Source organism: Prinia subflava, chromosome 6, assembly GCF_021018805.1.
Source record: "Prinia subflava isolate CZ2003 ecotype Zambia chromosome 6, Cam_Psub_1.2, whole genome shotgun sequence".
Taxonomy (NCBI): domain Eukaryota; kingdom Metazoa; phylum Chordata; class Aves; order Passeriformes; family Cisticolidae; genus Prinia; species Prinia subflava.
Window position 1 is genome coordinate 14,577,292 of NC_086252.1, and position 15,647 is coordinate 14,592,938.

At 38.5% G+C, this 15,647-nt stretch overlaps 1 protein-coding gene across 2 annotated transcripts in view; it reads left to right on the top strand.

The window, feature by feature from the left end:
• The window catches only part of RAPH1 (Ras association (RalGDS/AF-6) and pleckstrin homology domains 1), an 88,252-nt gene that overhangs the window by 63,464 nt on the left and 9,141 nt on the right, over positions 1 to 15,647 (top strand). The window contains exons 6-13 of one of the 2 annotated variants that reach the window (XM_063400373.1): positions 382 to 541; positions 2,715 to 2,836; positions 4,429 to 4,494; positions 5,500 to 5,643; positions 6,846 to 6,956; positions 9,696 to 9,794; positions 10,389 to 10,509; positions 12,014 to 12,156. In XM_063400373.1, the coding sequence (XP_063256443.1) occupies positions 382 to 541; positions 2,715 to 2,836; positions 4,429 to 4,494; positions 5,500 to 5,643; positions 6,846 to 6,956; positions 9,696 to 9,794; positions 10,389 to 10,509; positions 12,014 to 12,156 (966 nt within the window). Of the gene's footprint in view, positions 1 to 381; positions 542 to 2,714; positions 2,837 to 4,428; positions 4,495 to 5,499; positions 5,644 to 6,845; positions 6,957 to 9,695; positions 9,795 to 10,388; positions 10,510 to 12,013; positions 12,455 to 15,647 lie in introns of those variants that run through there. The other variant, XM_063400374.1, reaches the window with a different exon arrangement.

Here is a 15,647-nt window from a genome sequence, read left to right on the forward strand (position 1 = left end):
ATAAGCTTGTGCAGAGCTCTCTATCTATGTTTGTTGCACCTAGATATTGTCTGAAAGACACTTTATTATCAGAACAGGACACTTGGGCAGGAAGCAATTTTTTTCCTTCTTAACACACAACTGAAGGACTTTCTCACTGTGTTGGAAAGACCTTTATATTTACTTTCTTGTGCTGAAGGAGAGCACTGTCTTTTTAAGTGTCTTTGATACAAATATCTAGCCATCATTTATGATTTCTTACATTTTGTGGGAGTTCTGATTGAATTTTATGCTACTGTAAGAAAACCTTAAAAGAATAAACAAGATCTTAGAAACCTTATTTTTATCTGAAATGTGGTAGATTAATCCTTCTTTTTGTGTTCTTCATTTTCTGTTTAACAGTTGGTAATCAGAGTCCATATGTCTGATGACAGCTCAAAAACAATGATGGTGGATGAGAGGCAAACAGTGAGACAAGTATTAGACAATCTGATGGATAAATCACATTGTGGCTACAGTTTAGATTGGTCATTGGTGGAAACCATCTCTGAATTGCAAATGGGTAAGTAATAATTATAAGCATTTCTAATTCTTATTCATTGATGCAGCACTACTCTACATCCTCAGAATGATTTAAATACTTGTCTTCGTATTGTTTATCATCCTGTTGATTAATGATGCTAATGCATGTAATAGTAGATGCTAATGCATGTAATAAAGCTCATGATTGACCTTGTTCCAGAATGATCTGAAAATTCTTTCTTCTTTTATGTTAAAAGCATGGCTAAATTCTGTGGTGTGATAGAGAAATCTTACTGATGTGTTTGTCACAGAAGAAAGAAGTAAGGATGAAAAACTTACTGTGATTCTTCCTCTTTGTAAATAGTATTTTGAACTGATCCTAATAACTTGTGTTGCATAAATCTATCTACATTTTTCTGCTTTTAAATATTTTAATGCAATTAGCAGTATTCCTCTAAAAGCAGTTAAAGCTCCTTTGCACTTCATTGCATATACCACACTGTTTATTTAGCCTAAGGATATAACATCTTAATGGAAAATAAGGGGAATGGGTAAAGTGCATCTTACCTATTGACTTTGATTAAAGAAAAACACAACTGAAGCCAAGTACCTGGATTTCAAATTACAGTGAAAGTTATTGTTTCCTCTCTTTTGGTGAAACCTTGTCTATTTAGGTAGTGTAGCATGCCAAATGGTTGTTGTGGGCTGACAGGGTATGGTTTGCATCTTCTACCTATCACATGAAAACTAATATGTTACTAGACTCAAAAATTTAAAAGTTTAATAAACTGTGTTCTTGTAATGAGAGTTGATATGTTTTGAAAGCTATCCAGTTTCACTAATGAAGCTGTAGTGAGATGTAAATGTTTGTATCATAGTCATCTGAAGGTTTTTTGTTTCATTCTTCTATTAGGTAATGACTTTTTTACTTTATTGGAAGACACTGTTGCTGTGTTATTATAGAGCTTGATGGAAGTCATGAATTGTAACTCAGAAGCTTCTTAGAAAGAGCTCAGGGACCACATTAATGTGTTGCCATCTGACACTCCTTGCAAATGACATTTTGTTGCATTCACACTAAGATGTTGAGGTGTCATCTGTCATCTGAATCTTCATTAGCGATGACTTCTAGGTTGTGATCAGCCATATACACTCTGTAAGAATGTGGGGGAATTGATTTTGTGAGAAAAAATAATGTTCTACTTTCAGGTGCAGTTGAAAGGTCAGGCAGGTCCCAGAGGATTCTGAAAAAATTCATTTCCTGAAATGCCACTGTGTGGCCTCTGTGAAGAAGGAACAAATTGTAAACTGCTAGATTCTATTTCAGTGTGTTTAAAGGATGAGAAAGTTGGTCTAGTGGTTTCCCAAAGATTTCTTATTATTTATTTTCAATGAGGATTTTCAGCTATTTTCTACTATTTCAGTAAATCTTCATATTTTCTTTACTCTGTTCTCTTCTGTCTGTTTTCAGTATTCTGGATTGCTACTACTGGTGCACTAGTGGTAACTTTTTCAATGGAGAGTCAAAGCTCAGAGCTCTGACTGAGAACCAAAGTTCTGACTGAGCTTTGATGAGAACCAAAGTTCTCAGAAGCTGTTATTGATACATCATTTATCAACAGAGATTATAGAAGTAGACAGTGTCAGTTTTCAGACTTCTTTACAACACCCCTACTAGCTATGGGTATTCTGCATTTCAGAAGCATTTTGTTTTCCTTCTGATCATTGCCCACTACTTTTTGATATTTTATGAGTGAGATAGTCATTGCAGATGAAGAAAGAAGTTTTGTGCTGAAAAAGCTGCCTGATCCATTCCTCTGGGAACTGTGTAGACCACAAAACACATAAATGTGATAACCTTATTTGAGCTCATAAACTTTAAAATGTTATCATTTGGGTCTGCAATGTTCCTATGGGATGGTAGGCCTTCTCAGATAAAAAAATAATAACATTTCATATGTTGATGGAATTATAAACTTGAAGCTAGGGGAAGTCCATTTTGAGTGACTGGATGTAAAAAAATGAAACCAGGCATGTCTGGAAGTGGACTAAGTTCTTTTAGTCTCTTAGCATAAACTTCTTCCCCATTGTAGCAGATCTTGAACTCTATTTTCTCTGCATATATGCCTTATCTCTTAGAAATTACTATTTATTAGTTTCTATCACAAAATGTGACAGATTCTAATGTATTTGCTCACTTGTTATTGCTGCAGAAAGGATCTTTGAAGATCATGAAAATTTAGTTGAAAATCTCCTGAACTGGACAAGAGATAGTCAAAACAAACTAATGTTTGTGGAACGTATAGAGAAATACGCACTTTTCAAGAATCCACAGGTAAGCCTGAGATTCGTGCTGGGTGATTGCAGCTTCCTGCTTTTTTGGTAGCGTTCATTTCCATACTTTCATTTTGGTTCTTGTGTATGTGTTAAAATGCCAGGCAACTTTACACTTCAGCACTATGTACATCCACAGTGTTGTTGGCACAAAGTCAGTTCCTAAGAGGCAGCCATGAGCTGAAGCAATCTGTTTGCTAATGTGTTTGTGAGTAATTTTAATGCACATGAAGCCAGGCACTTTCCAGGGATTTACACCCTTACTTAGTGCTGCTCAATTATGTAAATGTGCAAGAAAGGTGTTGACAGATATTGGTAATAGTAATCTCTCTCCACTGTGCACTGTGCTGGCAAGAGGGGGAAGACAAAATCTAAGAGAATAGCTACTCCATGGTCAAATGGCAAGAGAAGAGAAGAGAACATGTGTCCTTTCCTGTGGCAGTTGGGACCTGCTTATATTCACCTGTGTCTCCTGCTGCCTGGCTAAGAAACCAAAGGCTCCTCTTCCTCTCAGATGGCCTCAAAGACCTCTCTTCTCTCAACTGGTAGCCACAGGCCTGGCATCTGGCAGCCCTTCAGTATTGTAGGGGAGTGGAGGAAAAGAAGCAGAAAAGCACAAGGTGGCTCTTTGAAGAGTTTGCATTGAAAATTCACTTGATCTCTGTCTTAACTCTTACCTAATTTATTCCCTTTAGAGCTGATAGACTATTTTGATGTCTGCATGGCATCTATTGCTAATTTATTGGTTTTAAACTGGGTATCAGTTTTGCACATTTGTTCTACAGGACATCAGTTTATGTGATTTTATTTTTGAGCAAGATCTAAAAATCAAATCTTATGCAGGTGCTTTGCACTGAAGCACCAAAACTCTCCATTGTTTTTAAAAGTTTGTAGATTATAGGTTTACTATCAGTACCTATAGTAGGCACTGTCGGAGGAGTGAGGTACTAGCAATAAACAAATATTTTGCCTTTAAAATATTGAACTGGCAAAACTTTGTGAATATTTGGGTTTTTTCCAGTATTAGAGCTAGGACTAGGAAGATATTTTTCATTGTCCCAGTCTCTTCCAAACTGAATAAGAGTAAATAAGTTACTAAATAAGATATGGTGCCTGTGCATAATTAAATTCCATTTATGAAGTTGACAAGTATTTTATTTAGTCATTCTTTGTGAAAATAAATATTTCTGTTCAGCAAAACTCAGACCAAGGTGGAAAGGAGTACATTGTTTCTATGTGTTCTTCTTGAACACAGAAATAATGGCAGTATGTAACACATCTCTGGGGTTTTTTTATATTTTATTGTGGTATTTACAAGTTCATAGTATTTTTATTTCTGGATGCATTATACCACAAAGCTGTTTGATCCATGGAAAGGCAGGCTGATGTTATGAGGCTGTTAGGTAAGAGTATGGCTGATTGATATTTCTGGTAAAGGTGCTTATAAGTTACTTTGATGTATTGTTCAGCAGTCTGACAATTTCAATTAGTATACAAAGTTTTGTTCTTAAGGCTGCAGAGAAGTAAACAAGAAATGCCATTTGGCTTGATTTCAGAATGCCTATAGAAATATTAAACTTTCTTTTGTTATAGAACTATCTTCTGGGGAAGAAAGAAACCTCTGAGATGGCAGACAGAAATAAAGAGGTGCTGCTAGAGGTAAGAATGCCAAACCAAAAAGGATACAGTGGTCATTTTGGAGCTTGAAGACAAACTGCAAAAGGTTGTGGTGAATGTAGTTCTGGAAGACTGTGAATGGAATGTGTTGTGTTTGAGATAAGTGGCTGTTTTAATGTAACACTGCTTCAGATGTGATCAGTTTAAAAAGTTTCTGTGTTTAGTTTAGTTTCTAAAATATTATACACAGTGATAACCAAATTGAGGTTACCTGGCTAAAACCTTTAATTTCAAGTTGAAATTTGCAAAACTCTCAGCTGTTTGGTTTTTTTTGACCTGTGGTGGTAGAGAATTTTTACTAGCACTTTCCAAATTTTTATTTCTTAAAATAGTTTAACTTACAAGTAGCATTATGCATGCTACTAGTATATTATTAATATGGGTTTTAATAAGTGTTTGTATGTACACTCTGGATGAAAAAATTGTTTGAAGCCATAACATGCAGAGAATTGTAGTTCTGCTTAATTCTTTCTATCTTCCAGGATTACTCATAAGTGTCTGTGCTGCATATTAACCTGGGGTGTATTTAAAGCATTTGGTTTTCTCTGCTAGTTCTTAATAAATAGAACCTTAGCAGAATTTGCAGTGTTGTGGGCAGCTGGTAGCACCGAAGTACTCCTGGAATGAATTGAGCTGTGTCTGATGGGTGCACAGTTAGGTTTGTGTGTACTTACACATGAGGCTATATAAGGCCACCTTGTGACCCTAAAGCCATTGGGGGATCTGTTACTGAGAAGCAGTGGTTAGAAAATCTTCACAGTAGCTGCTGACGGTCTTTTTGTCATTGTTGCACTGAGCAAATGTTCAGATGCCCTATCGTGTTTGTCTGAATTACCTTATTGCTTCCATGATTAATCTGCAGCTCATATCTCATGTAAAAAAAGAGCTGTCCCTGCAGTGAGTGCATTCCTTGGATAAAGAATTTCAGTCATTCAAAGCAAACCACTGCATGCTCTCTGTTTCTCAAACCACTGTGTTTATTGGCAGGAATGCTTCTGTGGAAGTTCTGTAACTGTGCCAGAGATTGAGGGAGTTTTGTGGCTGAAAGAGGATGGTAAGAAATCTTGGAAGAAACGTTACTTCCTTCTTCGGGCTTCTGGAATCTACTATGTCCCTAAAGGGAAGGCAAAGGTATGCTACTTAAAGCAATTGCTCTGAATTGTTTATTGCTGGTAAACAGTGCACACAAGAGTTGGCTGTAAGTTTTGGCTTAGCTGTGTCCTTCCAAGTGTCACATCCAAAAGGCTGGCTTTATCGTGGAAATTTTGTGTGAATTTTTGTGCCAGCACTTGATGTGAAGGGTGTACCCCCAGTTTAAAAATAACAAGAATACAGAGGTCTGCTTCCTGAGTCAGCTTAGGGTTAGGTGTTCAGAAATACTTGAGGAAAAGCTTTGGGTGGAGCGTAAGAAGCTTGTCTTTGCTCAAACAGAATTCAGATAGAGGACCAAATTGCTCTGCAAATGTCGATAGTGAAGTGTAAGACCAACTCCACAATCAATCTGCATAATTCCATTGGGTTTAGTTAGCTCATATACAAGGGATTTTTTTGGACCAATTGGTGCTATGTTTTTTGAAACTGGTAAATGTAATTCCATTTCTTCAGGCTCACTTAGTGGTGTTCTCCGTATCAGTAAGATGAAATAAGTAGAAAGCCTCTACAAATACATTACAGCTTCAAGGCTGAACTACTGTGAGTTCAGGTCATCCATGAGTCCATTAGTCTTGACAGCATCAGATGATTCCCAGTGCAGGAAGTCTACATCCCACACATCTGGGAGCTAAGAGGAAATCTCTATCAGCACAGCAGCTCCCTTTAGAGCTGAATGCATGTCAGATGTTCTTTCTATAACCTTTTGCTTCATTAAAACAATCTGTATGCAAGTATCCTGCTGAAATTCTTTGCCCTACAGTCACTGCCAAACATCTTTAGAATTCTACTCACAGTGACACTGGAATTTGGACACTTGATTATTACCAAGGTGAAATGGAACCAGCAGCTGATAACTTCCTGATCAGCCCATCATACTTACTTTCTCCTGATATCTGCTCTGATTAAACATTAGTAATCCAGTGTAAAATGTTGTCAAGAGGCAAAATGCAGATGAAACACAAAAACCAAACTGAATTCAGTTAAAAATGAAGGTGTGATGAAAGAGTTTATGCATAGCTGCATCTCCTCCTTGTGTTGGTAGTTTTGGATCAGATTGAAACTAATATTTGGGCTTAATTAGACCTTATATTAGTACTGGACCTTAGCATTAGACTAATTGTGTCAATGTGTGTGGGTTTTTCTAAAGACACTTTGTAAATGACTGTTTTTGTATTTACTAGGTGTCACGGGATCTTGTGTGCTTTCTGCAGCTGGACCATGTCAGTGTTTACTATGGCCAGGACTATCGGAACAAGTACAAGGCACCCACAGACTATTGCTTAGTGCTGAAGGTAACGCTGCTGCAGTTGGCTGTACCTTGAGTGGCTGTACCACTGACTTGTTCTGAACCATCAGCTGCTTTTCATTTCATTTCCTCTAGTTCTTGTATACAGTGTCAACAGTTAGTGAACAGTTGTTGCTTGTTCTCTGTGCTGGTTGTGACTTCATAAACGTTTTCATACTACCCTGAATTGTTTTATTTTCGGACTGATGAGTGCCAGTCTATTTAATTGTTCATTATACTCTAAAACATACACTAAGGTCTTCTTTTTCATTTGGCAGCTCTATACCTTACAACTGTTTAGATTCAAAGAGATATTACCCCTTAAAATGCTAATTCCAGGGAGTTATCTTCTCAGTGTAGGTCCAGAGAAAGATTCAAGTCTACCCTTAGTGGACCAACCTGAGGGAAAAGGGATGCTATAAAGAAGGCATTTTCTGAGTATAAAGGACAGGTGGAAAGAACAAGTAGCACAAACTGTTATGAAACCAGGGACCTGATCTTAAATGGATCTAATAACTTGAGTGCATCAAGTTATTTTAATTACATCAACACGTCTCTTAGTTTCTGTTGACTCCCACATAGCGTTCAGAATGGTGTCAGTTCCTGCAAGATAGCTGGGTACCAGGCTATTTTAAAAGAGGCTTTCACACTGTGTTCACAGCCAGTAAGGTGTCTTCATGGATTTGAAATGGTGCCAGTAAAAGATGTAGTTATAGTTGCACTTTTCCCCTCCCTGCTCTGGAATTGTGGTGTTGTACATGTCAGTACATTAGGTTGTTTACTGTGCCTGGAGTGTGGGGCTGCCTGGCCACTGCCTGAAAAAGGATTTCATTTTCCAGTGGACAGGGCACCATGTCTTTGAGCCCACTGAGGAGACACTGAATATTAAATATGAGACATGATATTGGTGGAGAAAGTACACAGCTGAAACTGGAAGTATTTTCCCTGTTCTTATAGGTCATTGAATGCAAACAAAAATTTCAGTATTCATAGGTAAATATAAATTCCTCGAAGTAAATTGATTTTTTCTACTTACATGTCACTTTTGTCTGTATCATTTGGACAGGTTAATAGTAAATGATTTTTTCAGACTTTTTGACCACACAAAGTAGATTTTTTTAAATTATTGCCATTCTAAGTATAAAATTTAATGGTAACATTAACAAAGACACAAAAATGTGTAGAAATTGTCCCTAAGTAAATTAATGGGGTAGATTTAGTTGTGTAGCTTACACCAAGTGAAACTGTATTTTCTTTGTGGAACTGATGAATCACCAAATTATTATATTAAGCAGGATTCAGTTCTTCCCCTATCAGTTCTTATAATCTTACATCAATGTTTTCAATTAGTAGAAATGTACAGAAACCACACAGTTTTTAAAATAGAAATAGAGTTTTGTGCCACAAAGGCTCACTAAGCTAGGAAGTAATTCCTTTGGGACAGGTGAATGGCAAATACAAACTGAAGGCCCAATTCTCTACTGATGTTCCAGACTGGATTTGTCTTTATCTTCATTCCTTTGTTTATATCAAAACTTAAGTGTGCTCAAGTTAAGTGCTGTGCTATTGTTCAATGTAACATTTGTGTGCTAGTATATAAAGGTAACTCCTTGGTCCTAAATGTCAGATTTCTCAGAAGTTCATTTATTTCTGTATAACCAAATTTTGGAATGAGTCCAGGAAGCAGCTGGCTTGTTAGCAAAGTAATTGTATTTGCTTCTATAGACTTATCTTTGTTATACAACATGCATGTGAAGGAGGCTGGTAGTAAAAAATGAAAACAACTGTCTACTGTCATAAGAAAATTTGTTATAAATATTCTCTTTATGGACATAAACATCCTATGTTCATTTTAAAATAATTGTGTTGGAAGGCAGCAGGATAAAATACTCTGAAAAAGCTTAAGAGTTCATTGATATATGTTTCAGACAGTCTTCCGTAAATCTTAAATACCTACGATGCTCTAGCAGAACTGTTGTGTCACTTTGCTGTAAGCTAACAGAGGAAATGACAAGAACTGGAGTATTCAGTTACCCCAGCAGCTCAGAGACCTGTAACTTCTACAGCACGGACAGGAAACAACTGAATAGTCCATCCAGAATGATTTCCAGCATTTGATTTTTGAAAAACATGCATTTGTTTCCTGACTGCTGAATTGATAAATGCAGCGCCTTTACATTTTTTATACATGCACTTGGGAGCAGCAAGTATTTTTAGATGATAGCCCTGTACCAGTAGGGTGGGAACCTTGAAGGCTCTACAAGCTGAAAATAGAATTGTGCTTAGCAGCATGTCATTTGGGGAGTGTCTCACTCAAGCCTGCAAAGGCAGAGAAGACCAGTGTGTTTGTTTTCCTCTAGTTTGGGGGATTTTTATGTGAGAGAAAGATGACATATCAGTTGTCTGTGTCAAGTGGTGAGTCAGTCCATAGGTGCAGAGGACACTTGGAGTGTAGAAAGTACTGCAGCCCTAAAACAGTGAAAGACTTGCCCTTTCCTAGTGTTTCAGACTTGAAATCAGTACATGCTGGACACACTGCCACGTGCGTGTGTGAAGCAATAGCCATTGAAATTCACCTCCTGAAATATTCTGGAATATTCTGGAATATTTTTAAGTGGGCTTAAATACAGACTACAGTTGAAGAGCTTCCAGCATTAGGTTTATCTGTATAGACCTCAACAAATAAATGCTTTCCTTGCATTCCTAGCTGTGAAAACATTGATGAGAATGCACAATTTTTTTGCAGCATCCTCAGATCCAGAAGAAATCCCAGTATATCAAATATCTTTGCTGTGATGATGTAAGAACTCTACACCAGTGGATCAATGGCATCCGCATTGCTAAGGTAACCCCCAGACAGTCTGACACTGTTGTCATGAGTAGTTGTCATTGCCTGCTTAAAACCATTTACAGTTACTTAGCAAAACACATGGTAAATCTAACTTCCCTCTGTTTAACTATTCTGAACATGAACTGAAAAATCTCCTTACATTTTTCGTTCCTTAGCAAAATTATTAGGCTTTGTTACAATAATTCAGTAATTGGGCCTTTTCTTCTTGTTTCTGCTGCATCCTGCACAGTTCTGACATCATGGATAGATTTTAGCCAGTTCCTTTCAGATTTTAAAAAAGAAGGCTTATGAGAAAAGAGTTTAGAAAATAGAGTTGACTTCCAAGAGCCTCAGCTTATCTTAGTTTATTTATTGGGCCATTTCTTGCTTGACATTGTCTCTTCTAGCATAAATAAATTGTTTTTCTTTCTTTCAGCAATTCACTAATACTAATAATATTGCCTGAACTCCTTAACGTAGAGCATGTATTGCTTTGGGGGGACTGGCAGGAGGGAAGATATAATAGAGAAGCAAGAGGTGGAGCTCAACAGTCTGAAAAGAGTGTACAGCCTATATAGAGCTGCTAAACTTGTTTGTTGTTTTGCTTAGTACGGGAAGCAGCTATACATGAACTATCAGGAGGCATTGAAGAGAACAGAATCAGCATATGACTGGACCTCCTTGTCTAGCTCCAGCATCAAGTCAGGCTCCAGCTCATCCAGTTTGCCAGGTAACAATGTGATCTATCTCATAATACAAAGATTCAACTGCCTTTGTTACCATCTGCTGCCTGGATGCTTCAAGAGAGACTATTGCAGAAAATGGACTGTTTCTCCAAAATCTTTTATGCTGTGTTTAATCTAAAACATAGACTTTATTTATAGTATTCATCTCTCTATAAATATACACACACACAGGTAAAAACCTATTTTACTAAATTACTTGCAGTGATGTATGTATTTGAAATATACACCAAATAGGTTTCTTGTTCACCTATTTGAAAAAACAAATTTATATTGTAATGATGCGTAGAACATATATATGTGGTTCTTGAACTGCTTTGTTGACTGAAATATTTGAAATTGAAAAGAGAAATAGCCCTTGCCCAAAGGCAAAGATCCAAACAATCTCTTTAGAGAAAACTTTGAAAATACAGTTTCTGTATCCATGTCAAATTGTGCATGCCTACATTAATGTGCTCCTGTTTATCTCTCAGCAGAACTGGGGCTGGTTTCTTGTTGCATGTAACAGTTTAAAAATTGATAAATGGTATATATAGTGTAATTTCACTGTTCAGAGCTGACTAATGCTGTGGTGGGTTATTTAAAACCTTCAGGTCCTTTATTAAAAATGTGCTATTGTGTGAAGGTGTTTTGTCTGCCACAGATACAGGCTGGGAAGTAATGCTACTGAACTGGACAGGTTTAGAAAGTACCCTGTAAGAATGAGCTAAGGAAGTGCAGCCTAACTGGGAAGGGACCTTGTTGTTTTAACTGTGTGGCATAGCAGTAAATTCTTGGTTACTGACAAGTTCTCCATCCAAGCTGGGTGTTTTCCAGATAGTGCCTATTCTTGTAGGGGGCTGAGCCACAGCCCACCAGCCATGCACGTTCCGCCAAAGTTGCATTCCAACCTGTGCCAGGACAGTTTGGGATTAGACAGAAAGCAGGTGCCAGGCTGAATAAATTGGACTGGTCTGGCCGTGCCTGCTGCTGTCTTGTCAAGACAGCCTGTGGACCCAGAGCATCATCTGTGTTGGCTACTTGCAGGATGCACGTCAGTCCTCCTCTTGTGTTGAGGAATGGGTCACTGGAAGCACTGTCCTGCCTTGCCTGGTGCAGTTTGCCTGTCCGTGGCCAGGGTCCATTTTGTGCTGGCAGGGAGTGCTGCAGAGAGCAGGCTGCGTGCACTGCATGAAATGGGGCTTTTCCCAAAGTGCAGGGGTGTGGCATGGTTCAGAACCCATTCAGCTGCAGTGTGGTTTTACTTTGAAACATATCTGACATGCTGTCATCCTTGTGCAGCTTCAGGTTTGGTTAATATCAGGCAGCTGTTGCTCTGTTTGATTTTCTAGATGGTAAAGGCCTGGATGTGAGCTAAAGCTTATGCAGTCATTACTGGGAGCAGTGACCTCTGGGGACAAGTCACACAGAGTTGCACTATAAGCATCATGACATTACTCTTACATTGAGAAACATACACTAACTGTTCCTTAACTTTTTTTTTCTGAACAGAATCTCAGTCAAATCATTCTAATCAGTCTGACAGTGGAGTTTCTGACACCCAGACAGCTGGACATGTCCGTTCCCAAAGCATTGTCAGCTCCATGTTCTCTGAGGCCTGGAAGCGAGGCACTCAACTGGAGGAATCCAGCAAGGTAACAAGAAGACTTTAATTTGAGAACCAACACCCAACAAAATGTGGGAGACTGGGTGCTGTACCTATTCCACCTCTGTCTTGAGTGGCATTTCTTCTCTGTTTTACGTGCTTGATTTACACTGCTATAAAATTGATTTTTAGGATTCACTTCTGCAGGTAATTCAGCCCTGCAACTTTCTGGTTTGTTTGTTTTTTTGTGTGCATAGAAGCTTTTTGTTCTTTGAAGGCATTATACAACCCCTCTCACAGTCCTATTTACTAATGTTGAATGAAGACAAAATAAAAAGATAAGCTGTTAACAAGTTGAATGAAATTCTTTCACTAAGATCTCTCTCCAGTTAAGAAGCCACATCTTTCCCTTGTAAAGATGTGAATAACTGGAGCCTGAAAGCAGGTGTGTATATATATATATATATATATATAAGTACTTCAGTAGTTTTTACTCCAAAGTTTTCTGTTATATTAGGTGGAAATGGAACCAGTAACATTAGATATGGTCAAAACAAAAGTACTGACATTGTCAGCAGTTGTGGATTAAGGCAGATGTGGTATCTCCTGTTGCTGGTAGAGAAGTACAAAAGACTTTAACCCATTGAGGCTGGGGCTCAAGTCTCTTGTGGTTTGGTTAGTTTTCTGTTCTTTCTGTGGTAAACTGTTGTAGTTCCTGAGGAAGATTTCCATGCATGGGAGAAATTCCGCTGAAGCTGATTTGTTGTCAGGTTTGAAGGAATCTCCAGGTTCCTGAACAGCCTTGATGTCATTAACTGTAGCAGCTACGTGTAGAAGTGCACTCCCATTGCTTCTGTCAGTTCGGAATCTTCCCCAGACCCCAGGTTCAAGCTAGAGAAGCAAGCTTTGTAAAACTAAAACCACAGGTCAGTAAACCTGGCAGTGGTGCTTCAGATAAATAATTAAAAATAACATAACACATTGCCTTTTCAAATGAGAAAGCATATGAACAGCGTGAAAGCTGGCATGGCTGCATCCTTTGGGATTCATAACATCTCTGCAATGCCTGCTGGTTTGGAAGGTGTCTGATTCTAATAGTAATGTAGTACTCAGTCCAGGAATGTAGCTTGCCAAATTGTGGTCCGAGTTTTTCTAGTGCATGAGTGCAGCACGTGGTGCATGTCCATCAGCAGATGGCTTCTGTGTGGGTATAGGATGCATCACTTCTGCAAGACTGAGCTGCACGAGATGGGACATTTGCTAGCAGGTATCCAGCAGAGGTGAGAGTACTGCTATGAGAATGATAATGTTACTGCTTCCTCAAGTTTTGGGTTCAACGTAAATCCTGCTGCTACATACACTCGCTGTGAGATTTTAAACAAAAGTTTGGAGTTCACTACCTTAGGGCTACTGTTGTTCTTTATCAAGTCTGTAGTGCTGCTGGCAATTGCTCATCTAAATAAACCCCAGGAATTTTTATGCTCCCTGATTAAAACCATGTTATAAATATTCAGAATGCTTCCTGTTGAGGGCCATCCATGTATCAAGATTTCATCAATTTGAATTCCTTTCTGCAAATCCAAGAAAATTATATTTCTTCACCTCATGCATAACACAAGTCAATGGATTGCCCTAAAACTTCCAAAGAATCCAAATGAAATGAACTGTGCAAACCTTCAAACGCTGTGTTAAACAATTGAATTAATTGGTGACAAATTTACTTGCAGTGAAACTGCAGTGTAAATCTGGCCTGGGGAACTTGAATAAGGAAATCAGACTAGCAGTGAAAAATGTTAAACTGTGTGGCAAGAAAGGCAATGGCAGCGTTGAAGGATTGTAATTTACATGAGAAACGTGTTAACAGTGATACTGAGATGTGCTCTAGTCAGATTTGTCTCGTTACCTCAGAGGCAGCTTTGCCACAGTGCTTTGCTGTCAAAGCTGGCTTAAGAAGTTCACGTGGGCAGGTCGCTCCCAAGAGGCAGAACTTTCCTGCATGTCCCTCCCCTTGTGCACCAGCTCTCTCCCACCTTGTCAGCCTTGGCTCGTTCCCCTGCGCAAGCAGGGCAGAACAGAGCAGGCTGTGTCCCAGCAGGGAGGTGACATGGGTGCTCCTTCCAGCTAGGCTGTTGTACTAGTGCCTCAACAAATTAATAATGGGGAGTTCTGCCCACTTTTCCCTCATGTATCAGTTGCCAGTGACTTTGCAACAATTTCTTGAAGTCGAAAACATACTGAGATTTCTAGAGATCTGTCATATTTGACCTAAATTTGCTAACCAGTCCAAAAGCATGAGAAAAGAGATGGCAAACAGTTCAATTGCAAAAGTTTGTTTTCTTAGGAAAAAATAGCTGGAAAAAACCCAGTTGATAGAAAAAGATATACTATTGTTTTTATAGAATTTTGTTAGAATTCCAGATAGTTGTGAAGATGCACGTGAGAAATAGGAATTACTAGTATGCAATAAGTAATTTCTCAAAATACACAGAAGGACATCATGTAATTATAAGGACAAAAGAATCTCTCTCAAGGTTCTTCTGTAAACAAAGTATCACAGAATATGTTTCTGGATGTTGAAATTTATTTTGATTCTGTGGAGATGGTTGGGGCTGCCCCTCCTGAGATGCACAGTAGTCTTTACTCTGTCCTGAGCGTTTAATTTGTTCACTGTGAAGATGACTGTCTTCACTGTGTACAAGGAAAAAAAACCCTCTTTCAAATATATCTAAGATCAGGAAAAACTTTTCCCAAAATGCAGATAATCCATCTACTTCATATTTTGAAAGATTGCTCTTTGCCCAAAGAATACTTAATTCATTTGTTCCCAGTTGGGCAGTGAAGAGCTCATTAAGTTTCATTTTTCTTGTTAGATTTTGAGCACATTATTTCAAGCGGTATGCTACAAGAAATACCGAAATGCATGCTGCCTGTGGCTGCTTTAAGGGACAAATTCAAGATTCCCCAAGGTCTTGCCATTCAGGGATAGCTATTCTGTTATGCCTTTATCTCCCCCTCTCTCTGTTTTATGCTGCCTTTATTTTTCCTGTTGCCTTTTGCTGTCTCAGGTGTCAAAAGTGAAGCTCAGCACAACTAAGGGCAGCACACCCATGGTGCCTTATACAGGGCACAATTAAGGTCAGGTGGTGCTAATTGAAAATTAACCTGGGTGATTGGGAGAATGGTAATTTACAGACTAACACTTGCAAGACATCAAGATTTCTGTTTTGTAATGTGAACACCTTGATTTAGTTCCAGCCCTGTTAATATTCTTGCCTTCCAGACCTAATGTGACAGGTAGAGGCACACCCCATGTTTGTTGTAAAATCACTGTTTATTGCTGTTGACTCTAATCCTTTTGGTGGAGTTCTGCACATACAGACACTGCCCTTGTGTTTAGAACAAAGCAATATGCAAATGTGCTCTTCCCGTGCAGATGAGCATAATCGTGCTAACTTATTGCAAAGTATCTACTAATAAGGTATAGGCACCCAGTGTGGTCAGTTGCCATGGCAGTGGTGTATTTTAATGCATATTTCTGTG